The sequence below is a fragment of the Miscanthus floridulus genome, chromosome 3 (assembly GCF_019320115.1).
Source record: "Miscanthus floridulus cultivar M001 chromosome 3, ASM1932011v1, whole genome shotgun sequence".
Lineage (NCBI taxonomy): Eukaryota > Viridiplantae > Streptophyta > Magnoliopsida > Poales > Poaceae > Miscanthus > Miscanthus floridulus.
In genome coordinates, this window is record NC_089582.1 from 131601470 (window position 1) to 131617258 (window position 15789).

At 52.2% G+C, this 15789-nt stretch overlaps 2 protein-coding genes across 3 annotated transcripts; both read right to left on the reverse strand.

Annotated features, from left to right (window-relative positions):
- Positions 1-3571: 3571 nt before the first annotated feature.
- LOC136546974 (F-box protein At1g61340-like) lies at positions 3572-5456 on the reverse strand. Of its 2 annotated transcripts, none has more exons than XM_066538930.1 (4): positions 5317-5456; positions 4513-4823; positions 4249-4323; positions 3572-4146 (listed from the first exon to the last, which is right to left on the reverse strand). In XM_066538930.1, exons 2-4 carry the CDS (start codon positions 4741-4743, stop codon positions 3940-3942), a joined length of 513 nt encoding a protein of 170 aa, XP_066395027.1. In that variant the 5' UTR covers positions 4744-4823; positions 5317-5456; the 3' UTR covers positions 3572-3939. The 2 variants fall into 2 exon arrangements, with proteins under 2 accessions (XP_066395027.1, XP_066395028.1); XM_066538931.1 differs by having other exon boundaries at positions 4513-4854.
- A 9308-nt stretch (positions 5457-14764) lies between these two features.
- On the reverse strand, positions 14765-15367 carry LOC136544450 (uncharacterized). Its single transcript, XM_066536611.1, has one exon. The coding sequence runs from the start codon at positions 15365-15367 to the stop codon at positions 14765-14767; it is 603 nt and encodes a 200-aa protein (XP_066392708.1).
- Between the last annotated feature and the right edge of the window lie 422 nt (positions 15368-15789).

Below are 15789 nucleotides of genomic sequence, written 5' to 3' on the forward strand. Positions count from 1 at the left end.
GAAATCAATTTAATATAAAAATACATTTCATAATTAATCTAATGGTATTTATTTAATATCATAAAGTAAATATTAATATTTTTATTTATAATTGGTCAAACTAAAGATACTAAAACGTGACACCGTGCTAGCATTGCACTCTTTTTAGGACGAATGAGTACTTTTGTTGAGAAATTGTTTTGCAAAAGATAAGGTGTTGATGCGACAATGTCTAAGCTTTAATCAATGAGTTTTTTTTTTCTGGAACCCACCAAAATTGTCATGATTATACTCTGACAGTATTGGTCTCCAATAAAAACTACATTGGCCTCGTTCGCTGGTCTGAAACTTGGCTGAAACTGGCTGAAAATACTGTTCCGAGTGAATTGTTGTGAGAGAAAAACACTGTTCCGGCTGAAAAAAGAAGCCGAACAAGCCGAATATGAGGTAAGCCGAACAGGGCCATTAACGCTTGAAATAGATGAGAAACAATTTGACTCGTTCAAACATGTGCGCAGCTGTGTGTTTTTGCAAGAGGATCATGCAGGAGGATGGGCATTTGCAACAAAATGTCTTGTTGTGGAAGAACTCAGAATTGAAGTGAGATATACGGAGTGCATTTTATATATTCTTCCTTTAAAGAAAAAATCCGCGATGTGCTCGTAGCGTTTCCGGCCTGAGAGCCAAGAAGACCCGTGCCGGTCAAACCGGCGTGTCCTGTGACCCCCTCGGCAGCAGCGATGCGATGATGGCCGCCCCGCACGGAACCGCAGCAAACGGCGCACCGGCAGCGGCAGGTGGACTGGGCTTGCATCAGACGAAGGCTGCACCTGCACGCAGCACGCCCACCAAGGAAGCGACGGGACGGGGACGGATCGAAACAAGCCGGGGCGTGGTCGCGTGGACACGGAGGGAGAGGTGGGCGTTTGGCGGGCAAGCAAAAGCCGCGGCAACAACCTCTGCCTCGCGCTGCCGATTGCCGGAGCGGCGCCGAGACCCGAGAAAGATGGCGAGCGAAAGCGCCCTCTGCCGCCTCGGTCTTCCCCTCCGTTTCCATCAGGCCATCACCGATCGGAGCGCATGCGGCATGCGGGCGCAGTCGCGTGAATGGTCGGTCGGTCGTTGGCGGAACGCATCGACGTCACGTACTATCGCGATCGTCTGGCACCCAAGTGTAAGCATTGACCATTCATTGATTGATGGGCAACCTTTTTCGTTTCGGGGCCGCAGGCTGCAGCGGATGGCGGTGGCGCCCTGCGCCCAGCAGCAGCAGGATCGCTTGCACTCGAAGTGAAAGGATTTGCCAGGAGTGACGCCGTGCCGTGCCGGGACGGCCTAGAACCGAGGCATGTGTTCGGTTCACTTGTGCTGGACCCCGGCTCCGAACTGTCCTGCACCGGAGTACTTTTCTCCAACCCTTGCTTAGCGTTTCGGTTCTCGGATCTCTCAATCTCTCGAACAGAGGTACGGAGCTGCCGGGCGGGGGATGGTTCTGAGAGTTTCGAGGTTGGAGGCTCGTAGAGAACGCGGGTGAGTTCGAGGCATCCCACGTTGTACTCCATCGTCCTCGTCCCCCTGTACGTGTCCTAGGTTTCTGTTGCGTACACTCTAGCCCGAGCCCAAAGTTTGCTGTGCAGCCGTGCTACGATACGATTACGACGGCGTAGTGGTGGCCCGAATCTGAGCGAATGTCTCGGTTCCACGGACTACTCGATCGCAAGGATCCAAACAAGCTGAAGCTATCGTGTGTACTGCATGGTGATGTTACTAGATCACCTGTCTACACGTACAAACTCATTATCAGCCGACATTAATTACCAGCGATTTAATTTTGGCCTCAGTCTGGACTTTGGGCACACGGCACATGAAAACAGCATGTGTAGTGTAGTTGTGTACGAGTACTTGTGTACTCAACTACTCATACGTTGCTGCAGTCCTGGTACTGTAGTACCGAATTTCTTTACTTCTGCAGCGACCACACAACAAAACTGTCCCCCGTAAGAAAAACGTGACCCATATATATACACACACACAAAAAAAAACCGCCCTTCCGCTACGTACGGCGACAACGAACGGAATGTAAACATGAGTATCTTTTCACAGTTGTGATATAATATGATCTTCAAAGCGCAATCGCTCACACCTTTTTGCACCCAAGGATTGAGGAATCCGGCGATTTTTTAAAGGCGGAAAGATCCGCGGGCACGGTGGTGGAACACCAAAGCTACGAAAACGCCGTAGGACGTCCTGCTCCTGCACCTAGAGATTGCGAGCTGTCTCGTCCTCGATGATGCCGGGGCAAAGGGGCAGGGCATCTTCCGTCCGCACGTGACCAGTCACCAGGACAGTACAATCAGCAAAATTGAGCAGCGCTACAGCAGCTGAGAGCCTCCCAGAAAAAGGGATCCGGGACCGCGCGCAGGCGTTGGACCGAACCGACGACGGCTGCCGCCTCGCTGTTGGCTTACTTTTTGGAGGCGTGTCGGCGCGCCCCAGCAGCGTGGCCGGTGGCCCGGTCCGGCCGGCGGGACAATAATTCATCAGTTCGATCCGGCGACCGGCAGACGCCGACCCCGCCGGCTCCCCAAGACACTTCCGCGCGCCGCACGCGGCAAGACCGAGCCGCAGTGCCGGCCCGCGGTGCTGGTGCCGCTCTATACGGCTGTCAGGCACAGGCGCACAGCTGCGCGAGGTGGTGCGGGGCCTTGTCGTCTCGGCTGTCAATCAGGCCTAACCGCGTGGACGGACGGACGGGCCAGGGTTCTTGTGAGTTCTGAGGAAGCTGCCCTGCTCCTGCTCCTGCTCCTGCAGTGCTGTAGCACGGGCGGCTATATTGCCGTGGTGGCACACCGGTACGGGCAGTAAAAGCGCCGTGCTCCACACTTGGGTCCGGACCGCTCAATTACTCAAAAATGATTGCACGAACAACTGCTGACCGAGAATAGATTATTACTGCCCGTGAGATCTCGTTTCCGGGTTCAAGGAACCATCGACTTGGACTGTTCATGTTCAGTGTGGAGTGATATCAAGACGGTGGCACTGCACTGCACTCCAACCAAAGTCTCCACCCGTTTCCGAAATGCAACAGCCCGTTGATTACGAGAGTTAGGCTATTCGTTATTCACTAGCACAATATCATAGTGAAGCTGCATAGTTAATGATTAGGAGAGTTATTCTGTCCATGGTGATAGTACTGTATGTTTTGAGCCGTTAACAGTATAAGATGGCCGTACGCTAACGACAGCAAATGTATTTGCGTCGTCAAACACCAGAAACTGGCCGTACGCTAGCGACAGCAAAGGTTGTAGATTGTTTTAGTGGCTGGAATTTGGCCCATACTGTAGTGTGGATGGGCGGCCTCCTTTTATCATTGGACGTGAAGTGAACTGTGAAAGGTTCAAATCTGGACCTGTTGTGATACGGTGCGCCCAGAGTTCTGAAGAACAGAGCAATAAGTCCTGCAGTCACTTCTTCAGACTTTCATACAGAAGCATTCCTGGTATGCGCAATAAGAACAGAAGTCACTTATTCAGATTTTCACAGAGAAGTATTTGTGGTATGCGCAATAAGAACAGAACTGGTACCACCATCCAAAGTCAAGACACTTTATCTTCTCTTCGACGCTAAATAACTTACAAGATAGGTACTCAAAAGAGAACAGTCGTCTCTTCGACGCTAAATAACTTACAAGATAGGTACACAAAAAGTTCAGAAAAGACATCGCGGGTGTTCTTCAATCACGGCATTGAAGAACTACGACCATATATATACAATAACTCTATATATATAATAACTTAAGACTAGTAATGACGCAAACGAGTATACTATTCTCACTACCTAAGAGTCTCTCAATGACGTGGGCTACAAAAAGCACTAATCTTGTAACATGAAACTAATAGATACACGCGCGAACCGAAGCGCAAGCAAACTGAAAACCTGTGATGCCATATATATTTACATCTAGACCTCGGAGAGCAAGCTCTCGAACGACGCCGACAGGTTGACGGCGATGCCCTCCAGGTTCTTGCCCCGCAAGCGCGACCTTGCAACCCTGCGTTGCTTGGGCGCGCCGGGGCCGTCGTCGCCGCCGCCGGTTTCCTCGTCTCTAAAAACAGACTTCGCCGACGGCGTTGAAAACTTGAAATGCAGCTCTCTAGCAACAGTTGTCTGCAAAGACGGGATTGGATAAACAAATGTTAGATTTCGACAGGAGCCAAGATGTAGTTTGGGTCAGGAGAGGAGTGAAGAGTGAAGGATCAAAATGCTTACTGCTTCGTTGACTGGTTTTGACACCAGGAGGAGCTGCCTCAGGTCACTGTGGTTCACCTTACACAGGATTTTAATCTGCGAGATTTTAACCAAACTGAGATAAGCAACACAAAGAGAACCCAAAATCTGGATTGAATCGTAGTACGCTGTAGTGACAACAGACCAGTGAGTCAGTGTCAGTCACTTTTTTTTTTGGAACGGATCGTTCGACAGGGGAAAGAATAGATGGAACTGGGCCTAAGAAACAGATCCAAGAGCAATTACCAGAACATCTTGCGGCAGCGACTCAATGAGGTTGACGGCGTCGTCCATGTGGAACCGGACGCTGCGCTGTTTGCGCAGGGTGCGCACCGGCGAGTGCGGGCTCCGGGAGCCCGGAGTCGGCGAGACGGCGACTCTCTTCCTCCCGAAGATTCTTGTGCTGCTCCTGCAGTTTGAGAAGCTCAAGCTCGTGGCAAGAGAGCCCTTCTTCGCGTCGCCCTGTCCAATTGCCATTTCCCCTTTTGCTTGTTATAAATTCTCTCTGTCTTGCGAAAGATCACTTATCCAATCGGAGATCTTGTAATGAAGATTATCTGCATGGGATTGGAGATAAGAATCAACGTCCTGAAAATAAACAACTAGATTAAAAAATTTCCATAAAAAACGAAACCGAAAGGATAGGGAAAGGCAAACAGAGCCCAGCCGCCAAAGCGATGCAGGCCGATGCAGAAACCGGAATTGAGAATCAGCAGCAAGATCACGAATCAATCAGCTCTAATCCAATCCCCACCCCCCTCTCAGCACAGGCAATCAGAGTATCATCAGACTACCAAAAAACAGAACAGGAAACGGAAGGGGCGGATGCACGGGGGTTGCCCCGGCCGCACTCGGGCGAGCACTCGCGACCGAGCCCACCACAGCCTCCGCCCTCGGCCCTCCCCCTCCGGCGCCTGCGCGGGCGGCGCACGGGCAGTGCCAGGCCGCGCCAGCTGCCCAGGCCGGCCCCAGGTCATCCCCTGCTTTACGTGTATGAAAGAAACGAACGCCACATCAAAATAGGGTTTCGAGATCGGAAGGAAAACCCACCTGTTCTTCCGCTCTCAATCCCAAACTCCGCCTCCTCCTCTCGATAGTGATCACCTGGGATGTTCCCCCTAATGCCAAGCAACCAAAACCTGCGGCGAATGCTGGAGGACCAAACCTTCTTCTCGAGGTAAATTAGGAAACAGCTGCCTCCCCTTCTCCGTTTTTATAGTAGCCCCGTATTTGCTCCTCTGCGGGGGAACCTGCCTAGAAAAGTCCTCCGCGCAGGGGCCTTTCTAGAAAATTACAGGAACCGCCAGAATCCAAGGCTGGTTCGTGCACGGGATATTTTTCACCTCCCGCTCCCACGCGGCGCTGACGCCGCGACGCGTCTCTGGCATGCGGGACCGTGGATGCTGGGCCCTGTACGTCGGTGTCTGCGGGTCGAGGGAGGAGGCCGTGGTGCGGCGCGGGATTTACGGGAGTAGTTTTTTCGAAATCGACACGGGTTGGCGCGCAGCTCGTGCGGGGCGAGGAACGCGTTGGATCGGACGGCAAGGGGAGCTGGCGGACCGGGTACGTGGTACGATCGCGTTGGCCTGGAAACTAGCCGTTGGGGCGCGGGTGGTGGGACGTGGCCCGGGCGCCACGCAAAAAAGAAACGACGCCCACCGGCCGGTTTCTCGCCGCGTGTATTTCGAGTTTTTCTTCGTAGATTCGTTTGTTTAAATTTCCGATAGACATGGGACAACTGGCCTTGAGTTGCGAGGCACTGTTATTTCGGAATGGGTTGTTTATACCGCGGCTGTAATAAAACAGGGAGCAAAGCATTGCACGCCGCATTGGATTGGGACGCAAGTTTGCTCTGTACATATCCGCAGCTCGTTAAACTTAAGGGCTGTTTGGACGAGAGGTATTAGGTCCAATACCTCTGTAATTTACAGGTCCTAATAATTTTCCGACGTACACTAAAAAAGACTGTTTGGATGTCTGGTATTTGGAAAAAAAAAATTACCAGGGGTTTGCCTCATTACAACCGGAAAAAAATAATCACCTCAGGAGACGACAATTTTTTTCCGATAACTATCGGGCAAACGTTGACGGTGGGGATGCCGGGCGGCGGCATGAGATGCAGCGAGGGGAGGCGCACGGGCGAGAGGCGCGGGCTCTTGAGGGCCACCCCTTCCCTCCCGTCGGTGGGCAAGCTGGTCTCCTTCCGCGGCGACGCGTCGCCTAGCGACGGCGGCGGCTTATCGTACTCGTCGCCCGGCTGCAGCGAGGACCATGAATACCACGACATGCGGAAGCGGCGGCGCCGAGAGTTACCTGGCGACGGTTAGCTACGCGGAGGGCTACCTGGCCATGGTGGCGGCGGAGCGGAGCGCTGCCTGACCAAGGGTGACGGCGGCGTCCTAGGCAGCATCCCATGGCGTACACTCTACTATACAAAGGATGAGCTCCTGGGATTGTTCATTGCACGACATCGGCGCGGTGAGGTGCGAATCCACGGCAGCAGCTTCGAATCCATGGCTATTGAAACCAGATCGACGGCGATGGTTGCCAAATCCATGAGGAGCGCATCTATTTCTCAGATTTCAGGTATCCTCCCCTCCTGATCGCATATGTCCTTGTGTGATAAGCTTCGGCTGCTGGATGAATCGTGAGTGATCTGGGCTAAGTTGCTAGATCACTGGCTGGCCGGTAGTGGCAATGGAGATCGAGTGACATTGCAGCATAATTGCAGCGAGACCTGAGAATATTGGATTGATCGACCTCAGGATTTGCATGGCATTTTGAGCGACGAGTCACTGGACAAGCCGCTATCTACTATCTAGTACTACAAAGATTGGTTGAGATTATCATATACTGATCTGTTGTGTTTGGGTTGCTAGGATGATATGCTAATTCAGACATCCATTTGTTTGATTTGCTTTTCTGATCGTCTTGAACGATTGCAGAACATGGAGCTATCAGCTCAATTTGATTCCTATGGATGACCCAATTACCACTGTGCTTCCAAACAGCATTTTACAAGTGGATATAAAGTGTCCGGTTTTCTTGTGCACAACAAAATACAGGTGTAAATAAGTTACAGGTGTATATATTTCAGCAACATTCAAACAGACCTTTAAGCGTATATGTACTGGATTAATGAGGAAGTTTAGTGCACGCATCGCTTCTCGTTATCCATGCGTTTGACTTTGATTCACGAGAGGTTTGATGCATTTACGTCGATTACTTCTGCCTCGATATCAAAATCCAGTTATACCGATTACTTCTGGAAGAATCTATTCGAACACTAATGTGTTCACTTCTGGAAAGGAACTATTCGAATACTAATGTGTTCACATTTCATTCTGAAGACCTTTTTTTTTTTGGCTAGTGTTAGTTTGAGTCGTCGCATTTTGACCACGTCTGCTGTAGCAACAGAGTCAAAGACAGCGCGAGAACTGCTTCAAAGGAAAACTAGCAGGCGGGAGTAGTGGCCTAGTGTGGGGTTGGGCCGTTGGGGCGCCTCCGTGTTCGTAGGGCGGTTCCGTTCGGTGGAGCGGCTTCGACCAATCTTCCTTTACGGGCGGCGGCTCTAGGGCCGGCGCTGCCGTCCGAGCAGCCCAAGAAGCATCGATCTTTTCTGTCCCAACTTTTAGCAACGGAGCGAGCGTGGAAGTGCGTGCACGGAAGGCCACACGAAGCAGCCCGCGGGAGCCTGCACGTCCGCGCTGTGCGGGCGGATCACATCGGGGACGCGGCCCAGCCCCGTGGGAGGATGTCGGGGAGCACGTCGGCTGCTATCTCTCGATGTACTCGCAGGGGCGCGGCCTAGAGCACCGGATTTGTGCGCCAGAGAGGTTAGGCCGCGTGGTTTGTTGTTGTCCCTCAGGCTTCGTTTGGAAGCCGCCAACCGCGTGGATACCCCGGCCTTTTCCCTGGGCGAGAAGCCCCGCCTGGAACTCAGCCACGGGTCAGATTCCCCTGTATTTGGAAGCCCACGCGGAGGGGGAGCTCAGCCCGAGCCCTGTCTTTTCCCCGGGGCGGCTCCTCCCGCACGCCTGGGTCCGGGCGGATTTTCCCCGAGCAAGGCGACGCGCGTGACGAAAGCACCCCGCCGCCACAAGCTGTCCTCGTCCCGACACTGCCTCCGCCGTCGCCGTCCTCAGCCCATCGACGCTGTGCTCGCCCCGCCGCGGTCGACTCCGTCCTCGCTTCCTGCCGCTGCCGCCATCCTCGAGCCCCGCCGTCGCCGTCGCTGTCACTGTCACCTCGCCGCCGCCTCCACGGCCTTCCTCACCTCATCTCCGCTGCCTCTCCCTCGATACGCGACTGCCGTGGTCCCCCTCGCCGTCAACACGTGACCGCCGCCACCTCCATCTCAGCATCGATATCCATCCAGGTCAGCTCCAAGATCCAGATCTAATGTATGGTGTGCAGTGTGCTGCTTCTTGATTCCTTGCATGCGAAATGCTACCTATGCTGGTACATTCAGAAGTTATAAGTTTATTCGGTTTTGTTGGAACTAGCTAGTTCAGGGGTTTTGATCTAGGGTTGTTGGATGTTGGTGTCAGATTAAGAGATTCTTACACTGCCGGAAGTTACTATTACAGCACCGTAGTAATTAGCTAACTTACTTTGTTTCGTTTCATATGCCTAACAGTTTTTAGTAACATTATTCTTAGTCTAGCTGTTAATTCAGTAGCTTGTAAGAATAATAATTCTGCTGGCAGATTGGAAACGATCAATAATAAGCTAGGAGTAGACTGCATTTCATCTCTTTCATATTTTTGTAGATGAAATAATAAAAACAAATTGTAGCCGTTAGATCTACCAAGGATACACAAAGTCAACTCACCGAAAGATTGAGAGGGCATCATTCTTTACTTTGATCAAATTCAGCCGTGGTACTTTCTCCCAAAATACATTATTTTTATGAAAAATATATGTTGTCTCTGGTGAAAAGATTGATGTTAGGAAGCTCTGTAATGCTGATGTTAGTGACACGATTGAATAATCGATTATTTTAAAAAAGGATGTACAAAGTGTGCACGCTGCTAAATAATTTCCAGTGTGCAAGCTGCTAAATTTCTGAGAATATAATAGTGGTATGAAGAGTTATGTGTTCCTGATTTTTTTAATATAATTTTGTTCCCAATGATGTCTGTCCCTTGCTCTCCAAAGAACCACCGGGAGCAGGAACTCCAACCTTGGTGAACTTGTGCATGATGTCCTAGTGCCCGACTCGCACTTTAGGTTGCTGGGTATCTTTCTTCCATACGTGGTGCATCATTCATGGATTGATCCGTCTGACAGAATGAGTGTATATATCTGCAAAAGTGCAAATGCATATGTTCTATCAATCTATATAATATAAATATAAATGGCTCCTCTTCTTTCTTGCTAGCTAGCTAAGAAACATGTTTTTTTATGTATTGCAGTTCATACCACTATTATACTTACTGAAAAATAAATCCTGGTTACTAACTTACTATACTTACTGAGTTGGACTAACCTAGCCAAGACCTTACATATTTGCCCCATTTAATTAACTGGAGTAAGATCGGCCTAGATCCTGAACTTTAGGAGTTGACTAAGTAATAGGTTCTTGCAAATCTCGTTTCGATCTACTTGAAAATTGTATTGCAGCTCAGAGAACTCTTCTGTTATGCTTGGCAGTTCAGGGAACTCTTCTTTTATGTATTGCAGTTCATAGAACTCTTCTTTTATGTTTGGCACATCAGTTATAATTCTTGTTTTTAGTTATATTATATCCTATTTAATAATATTATCCCTATATAATAGATAATCGGTTCTTGGGAGGAGGATGTTAGGCAGTTCATGTTAGATGAGGAAGAATTGGACGATGAACTTTTCTTTGTTATTGTCCCTGCTGTCATGTCATGTCTCTATGATGAAAAGATGCCAGAACACACGTCATCTCTTCCTGGTGCCACAAAGGTCAAAGAAATCCTAGAAGGCCATGAAAATTGGTGCAAGTTAGAGTTTAGAATGGAGGTTGAGATCTTTAGAGCTGTAGCAAATCTTCTCAGAGCAGAAAACTTATTACGCGACACACGCGGTGTTAAGATTGAGGAGCAATTAGGAATGTTTTTGTTCATGCTCTCCCATAATGCTAGCATTGAAACGATGAAGAAAGCATTCCAACACAGCGGTGAGACAATTCATAGGAAAGTCAATGATGTCTTCGATATAATTCCAACATTGACTCATAGATTCATCAAGCTTCCAAATCCAAACCAAACACATGCCAAGATTTTATCAAACCCTCGGTTCATGCCGTTCTTCCAGGTTAGTCATATATGCTGCTTGCCCTTGTATCATTCTAAACACACTATTCCAACAATCTTAGGTTCCTTTTTACGTGCAGAACTGCATTGGCGCCATTGATGGGACACATATCCCTATTACTATCAATGAAGATAAGCCCCCCCCTTTTAGAAACAGAAAAGGGACATTGTCCCAGAATGTTATGTTCGCTTCTGACTTTGATCTCAAATTCACTTTCATCTCTTGTGGGTGGGAAGGATATGCGTCTGATGCAGGAGTCCTACGTTCTGCTCTTACGAAGGGTTTTCATGTACCGCCAGGGAAATTCTACCTTATAGATGGCGGATATGCTAACATTCATAGCACCGTACCGAGGAGTTAGGTACCACCTTGGCGAGTTTAGAAGGCGTGGATCATCACAGAGAAATGAGTATGCAAACTACAAGGAGTTGTTTAATCATCGGCATGCACAACTTCGGAATCATATTGAAAGGGCATTTGGGGTGTTAAAAAAACGATTTCCAATTCTGAAAGTGGGAACACACTATCCAATTGAGACTCAGATCAAGATTCCTGCAGCAGCAGCGGTATTTCACAATATAATTAGAGCGCACAATGGGCAAGATAATTGGCTAGATCACCAACCACAATATATCAATCCAACCACTTTTGTTGATATGCTGGAGGGGGATAACAGTTATCCAAGCGAGATAGAATCGAGTGATGGTAACACATTATGAGATCAAATCGCGCAAGCGATGTGGGCTACCTATAATAATTAGATGGTAATTTAGAGCATTGTTCATCATTTTTAGCATTTTACCTTACATTTATATTTCTATAATTTTAGTTTATATTTATCTTTCACCATTTTTCAGCAATGTCAACGTCCCAGGGTACAAGGGCTGCATGGAGCTACATGTATGAGAAAGGGCTGGTGGATGTAATGAAAGAGCATGTCAATATCCCAATGTACAGGGCACAAAATGGCTGGACAGCAGATGGTTGGAGAAATATTGCTAAACGGTTCAATGAAACCTTCCCTTTAGCTCATTTTTCAAAACAACAAATGCAAGAGAAGGAGAAGGAGTTGAAAGGAAACTATAGGACAGTTAGAGATGCTAGAAAAGAGAGTGGTGTTGGTTGGAACGAGACATTAAGCATGATAATTGCCGAACCAAAGAAATGGGAAGACCTAATTGAGGTTAGTCACTTTCTGTCAATTATATTGATAGGAACCCTAGTCCTACCGGAAACCGATCTCAGGTTGTATGAGTGGGAGGAGGGAAGTCGAGGCTTGAGCGAGCGAGGAAGATGGCGCGGAGGCGCCGTGGCTGCGCAGGCGCGAGAAGGAAGAGGGTGGTGGTGCTACAGTACCGTTGCTACAGTGCCGCGGTACTGTTCACAGAAGGAAGAAGAAAGAAGGCGGCTAGGGTTTCTCCCGGCTCCCTGAGGAAGCCGGAAACAATAATTGTTTCTGCTTAATTAATCCCAAAGGGTATTTACAATCTATATAAGCCTCTCTCTAATAAATAATAGGAAATTATCTCTAAAATACTATAAAATAGAATAACTATGGGCTTTTAGCCCCCTCTGACCGGCAGCCTCCCTAGCCACTGTTGGGCCTGCGCCTATAGGGAATGCCGGTCATAACATCTCTTCCCGCCTGGACAAACAACTCGTCCTCGAGCTGGAACTCCGGGTAGGCCAACTTGAACTCAGCGACAGACTCCCAAGTTGCGTCCTCAACAGGCAGGCCACGCCACTGAATCAAAACCTTCCAGACACCGCGGCGCTGCTGGGCGCGCAACGCATGCTCCGGAGCAGGAAGGATGCGGCCATCCTGAGTCGGCGGAAGAGCACCGGGCGCTGCAGGTGGGTCGCCGCGGTGCTGCTTCAGCAAGCTGACGTGGAAGACATCATGGAGACGCGCACCATCCAGAATCTGTAGGCGATACGCCACGCACCCGATACGTTCGAGGATGCGGAAGGGGCCAGCCCACCGTGGCCCCAGCTTCTACTTGGCGCGAGGGTCCAGGGACTGCGCGGTATGGTGAAGAAGGCATAGCCAGACCCAAGCACCGACGTCGAACTCCACCTCTCTATGATGAGCGTCATAGTAGCGCTTGGCGAGTTGTTGAGCTTGGAGGAGACGCTGCCGGACTTTGGCCAACATCTCATCCCGGCCACGGAGAAGAGCATCGACCGCCTCTGTACGGGCAGTCCCCGGCCGATAAGGCAGAATCGGCGGCGGGGGACGCCCGTACACCACCTCAAAGGGCGTCGCGCGAAGAGCCGTATGGAACGAAGTATTATAGCAATACTCCGCCCATGACAGCCAGTCCACCCATGCGCGAGGCCGATCACCTGTCACACAGCGTAGGTACATAGCAATCACCTTGTTGACCACCTCCGACTGGCCATCCGTCTGAGGATGGAATGCTGTGCTCATACGAAGAGTCACGCCCGCCATTTTGAAGAGATCACGCCAGACGTGACCGATAAACACGGGGTCCCGATCACTGACAATGGATGTCGGGAACCCGTGGAGGCGGATGACGCCGTCGAAGAAGGCGCAGGCGACGGTAGCAGCCGTGTAGGGATGCCCGAGCGCAATAAAATACGCATACTTGGAGAAGCGGTCCACGATGGTGAGGATGACGGACTTGCCGCTGACCTTGGGCAGGCCCTCGATAAAGTCCATGGAGATGTCCGCCCATACTTGGGACAGCACCTCTAGGTGCTGCAGCGGCCCCGCTGGGCGCATGGCGTCGGTCTTGTTGCGCTGGCACACCTCGTAGGCGCGCACCCAGTCTTGGACAAGCGCGCCATCGCCGGGGATATAGAAATCCGAGCGAAGGCGGTGCAAGGTCTTCTGGATGCCCTCATGGCTGGCCCCATGGGCAAGCTGGACAGCCTGATGGCGAAGGTCGCTGGCACCGGGGATGAAGATGCGGCGGCCGTGCAGCAGGAGACCGGCGTCCACACGCCAAGGACTAGACAACTCCCCCATTGCCAAGCGTTCCTACAATAAAACGGCATCTAGGGCAGCAGCAGTGGCGCAGCGGACGTCGTCGAGGAAGGCGAACGAAGGCCCCGACGTGGCAGCCGCGGTCGCTGAAGCGTCACGCGCCGTGGTCGGGTCAGCATCACGGCGGGACAGCGCGTCCGCCACTGTGTTCAGGCGACCCGGCCGGTACTCCACGGCAAAGTCGAAGCCAAATAGCTTGCTGACCCACTGGTGCTGAGGCACGGTCGACAAGCGCTGATCCAGAAGGTACTTGAGGCTGTAGTGATCCGTCCGCACAACGAAGTGGCGACCCCAAAGATACGGCTGCCAATGCCGCACCGCCTGCACGAGCCCAATAAGCTCACGCTCATAGGCAGCTAGCTTGAGATGACGCGCCGCAAACGGCCGGCTGAAGAACGTGAGGGGACCGGCGCCGTGGTGAAGGACTGCGCCGAACCCCGCACCCGAAGCGTCGCTGTCGACCACGAACACCTTGTCGAAGTCGGGCATCTGCAAAACCGGCCCGGTGGTGAGGGCGCTCTTGAGCGCCGAGAAGGCTGCCTGGGCGGCGTCATCCTAGGAGAACGCGTCACGGCGCAAGAGGCGCGTCAATGGCGCCGCGACAACGTCGAAGTCCCAGATGAACTTCCGGTAGTAGCCGACGAGACCGAGGAAGCCACGCAAGGCATGGGCGGACTACGGGGTAGACCAGGAAGCGACCACTGCAATCTTTTCCGCATCCATGGCGACCCCCTCGGCGGAGATGACGTGGCCGAGGTACGCCACCGACGTCGCCCCAAATGAGCACTTAGAGCGCTTCAGGTGGAGTCGATGGGCACGGAGAGCATTGAGGATGACGCCGACGTGCTGCAGGTGCTCCGCCCAGGACGAGCTGTAAATCAAGATGTCATCGAAAAACACCAGCACGAACCTTTGAAGGTACGGGTGAAGAACATCGTTCATCAGGGCCTAGAATGTTGCCGGGGCGTTGGAGAGCCCAAATGGCATGACTAGGAACTCGTAGTGACCCTGATGGGTACGGAAGGCCGTCTTGCTGATGTCACCAGGGTGCATCCGCACCTAGTGATAGCCGGACCGTAGATCCAGCTTGGTGAAGAAGCGAGCGCCATGCAGCTCATCTAGGAGCTCGTCCACCACCGGTATAGGAAACTTGTCCTTGGAGGTCTTCGCGTTAAGGGTGCGGTAGTCGATGCAGAACCTCTAGGAGTTGTCCGCCTTGCGAACAAGGAGGACCGAGGCGGAGAACGGCGAGGTGCTGGGCCGAATAATGCCCTGGGCTAGCATCTCAGCACACTGACGCTCGAGCTCATCCTTCTGTAATTGCGGGTAGCGGTAGGGGCACACTGCCATCGGCGCAGTCCCGGGAAGCAGGTGGATGCAGTGGTTGTACGAGCACTGCGGAGGGAGCCCCGTGGGCTCGGCGAAGATGTCGTCGTACTGCAGGAGGAGACGGTCCAGCAGCGGCAGTCGCGGGTCAGCCGCGACCGCGGCCACAACCTGTTGGGGGGTGGGCGCCCTCGGCCCGGGCACCCCCTGCCACGTGACGCGACGTCCGTTCTGCCAGAACGACAGCGTGAGAGCGTCGCAATCCCACAGCATGGGCCCCAGTGTTCGGATGAAGTCGAAGCCGAGGATGAAGTCGAAGGCACCCAAGCTGAGGCCGACGCATGTGATGGCGAGGTCCTCGTCGCTGATACGGATGGGCACATCATGTGCGATCCCTTCGCATGCCAGATGATCACCATTGGCCACCGTGACACGTAGATGCTCGCCACCAGTTGGAGAGAGACCGAGGCGGCGCATCGCAGCCCCTTGGACGAAGTTATGCGTCGAGCCGGTGTCAAGGAGGGCTGGATACCAGCAACGGCGTAGAGGGACACCACCAGGGCGTTAGCCGTGCCCGAGGTGTCGTGGTCAGCCGCCAGCTCCTCCAAATGGGCGGCTATAGGGCCGTCCGCAGCCGCTGCGTCGCCCGACTCGTCGTCGATGTAGTCGGTCGTCTTGAGGAAGAAGAGACGTTTGCACACGTGGCCGCGCACAAACGGCTCGTCGCAATTGAAGCACAGTCCCTGGCGACGACGTTCCGCCTGTTCGGCCGGTGAGAGACGATGGATCATGCGCAGTTGGCCGGGAACAGCAGGGGCAGCCGGCTGGGCAATGGCAGCCGGCTGGGCCGGGGCCAGGGCAGCCGACGTCGTCGGCGCGGGGCGTGGGCCACGCCCCCC

Excerpts from the sequence above, each read along its gene's own strand:
- LOC136544450 (XM_066536611.1), bottom strand. The coding sequence starts at position 15,367 with ATGCGCCGCCTCGGTCTCTCTCCAACTGGTGGCGAGCATCTACGTGTC.
- LOC136546974 (XM_066538930.1), bottom strand. The coding sequence starts at position 4,743 with ATGGCAATTGGACAGGGCGACGCGAAGAAGGGCTCTCTTGCCACGAGC. Across the intron at positions 4,324-4,512 it reads CGCTGCCGCAAGATGTTCTG|ATTAAAATCCTGTGTAAGGT; the intron begins GTAATTGCTCTT and ends AAAATCTCGCAG. Across the intron at positions 4,147-4,248 it reads CAAAACCAGTCAACGAAGCA|ACAACTGTTGCTAGAGAGCT; the intron begins GTAAGCATTTTG and ends CCGTCTTTGCAG.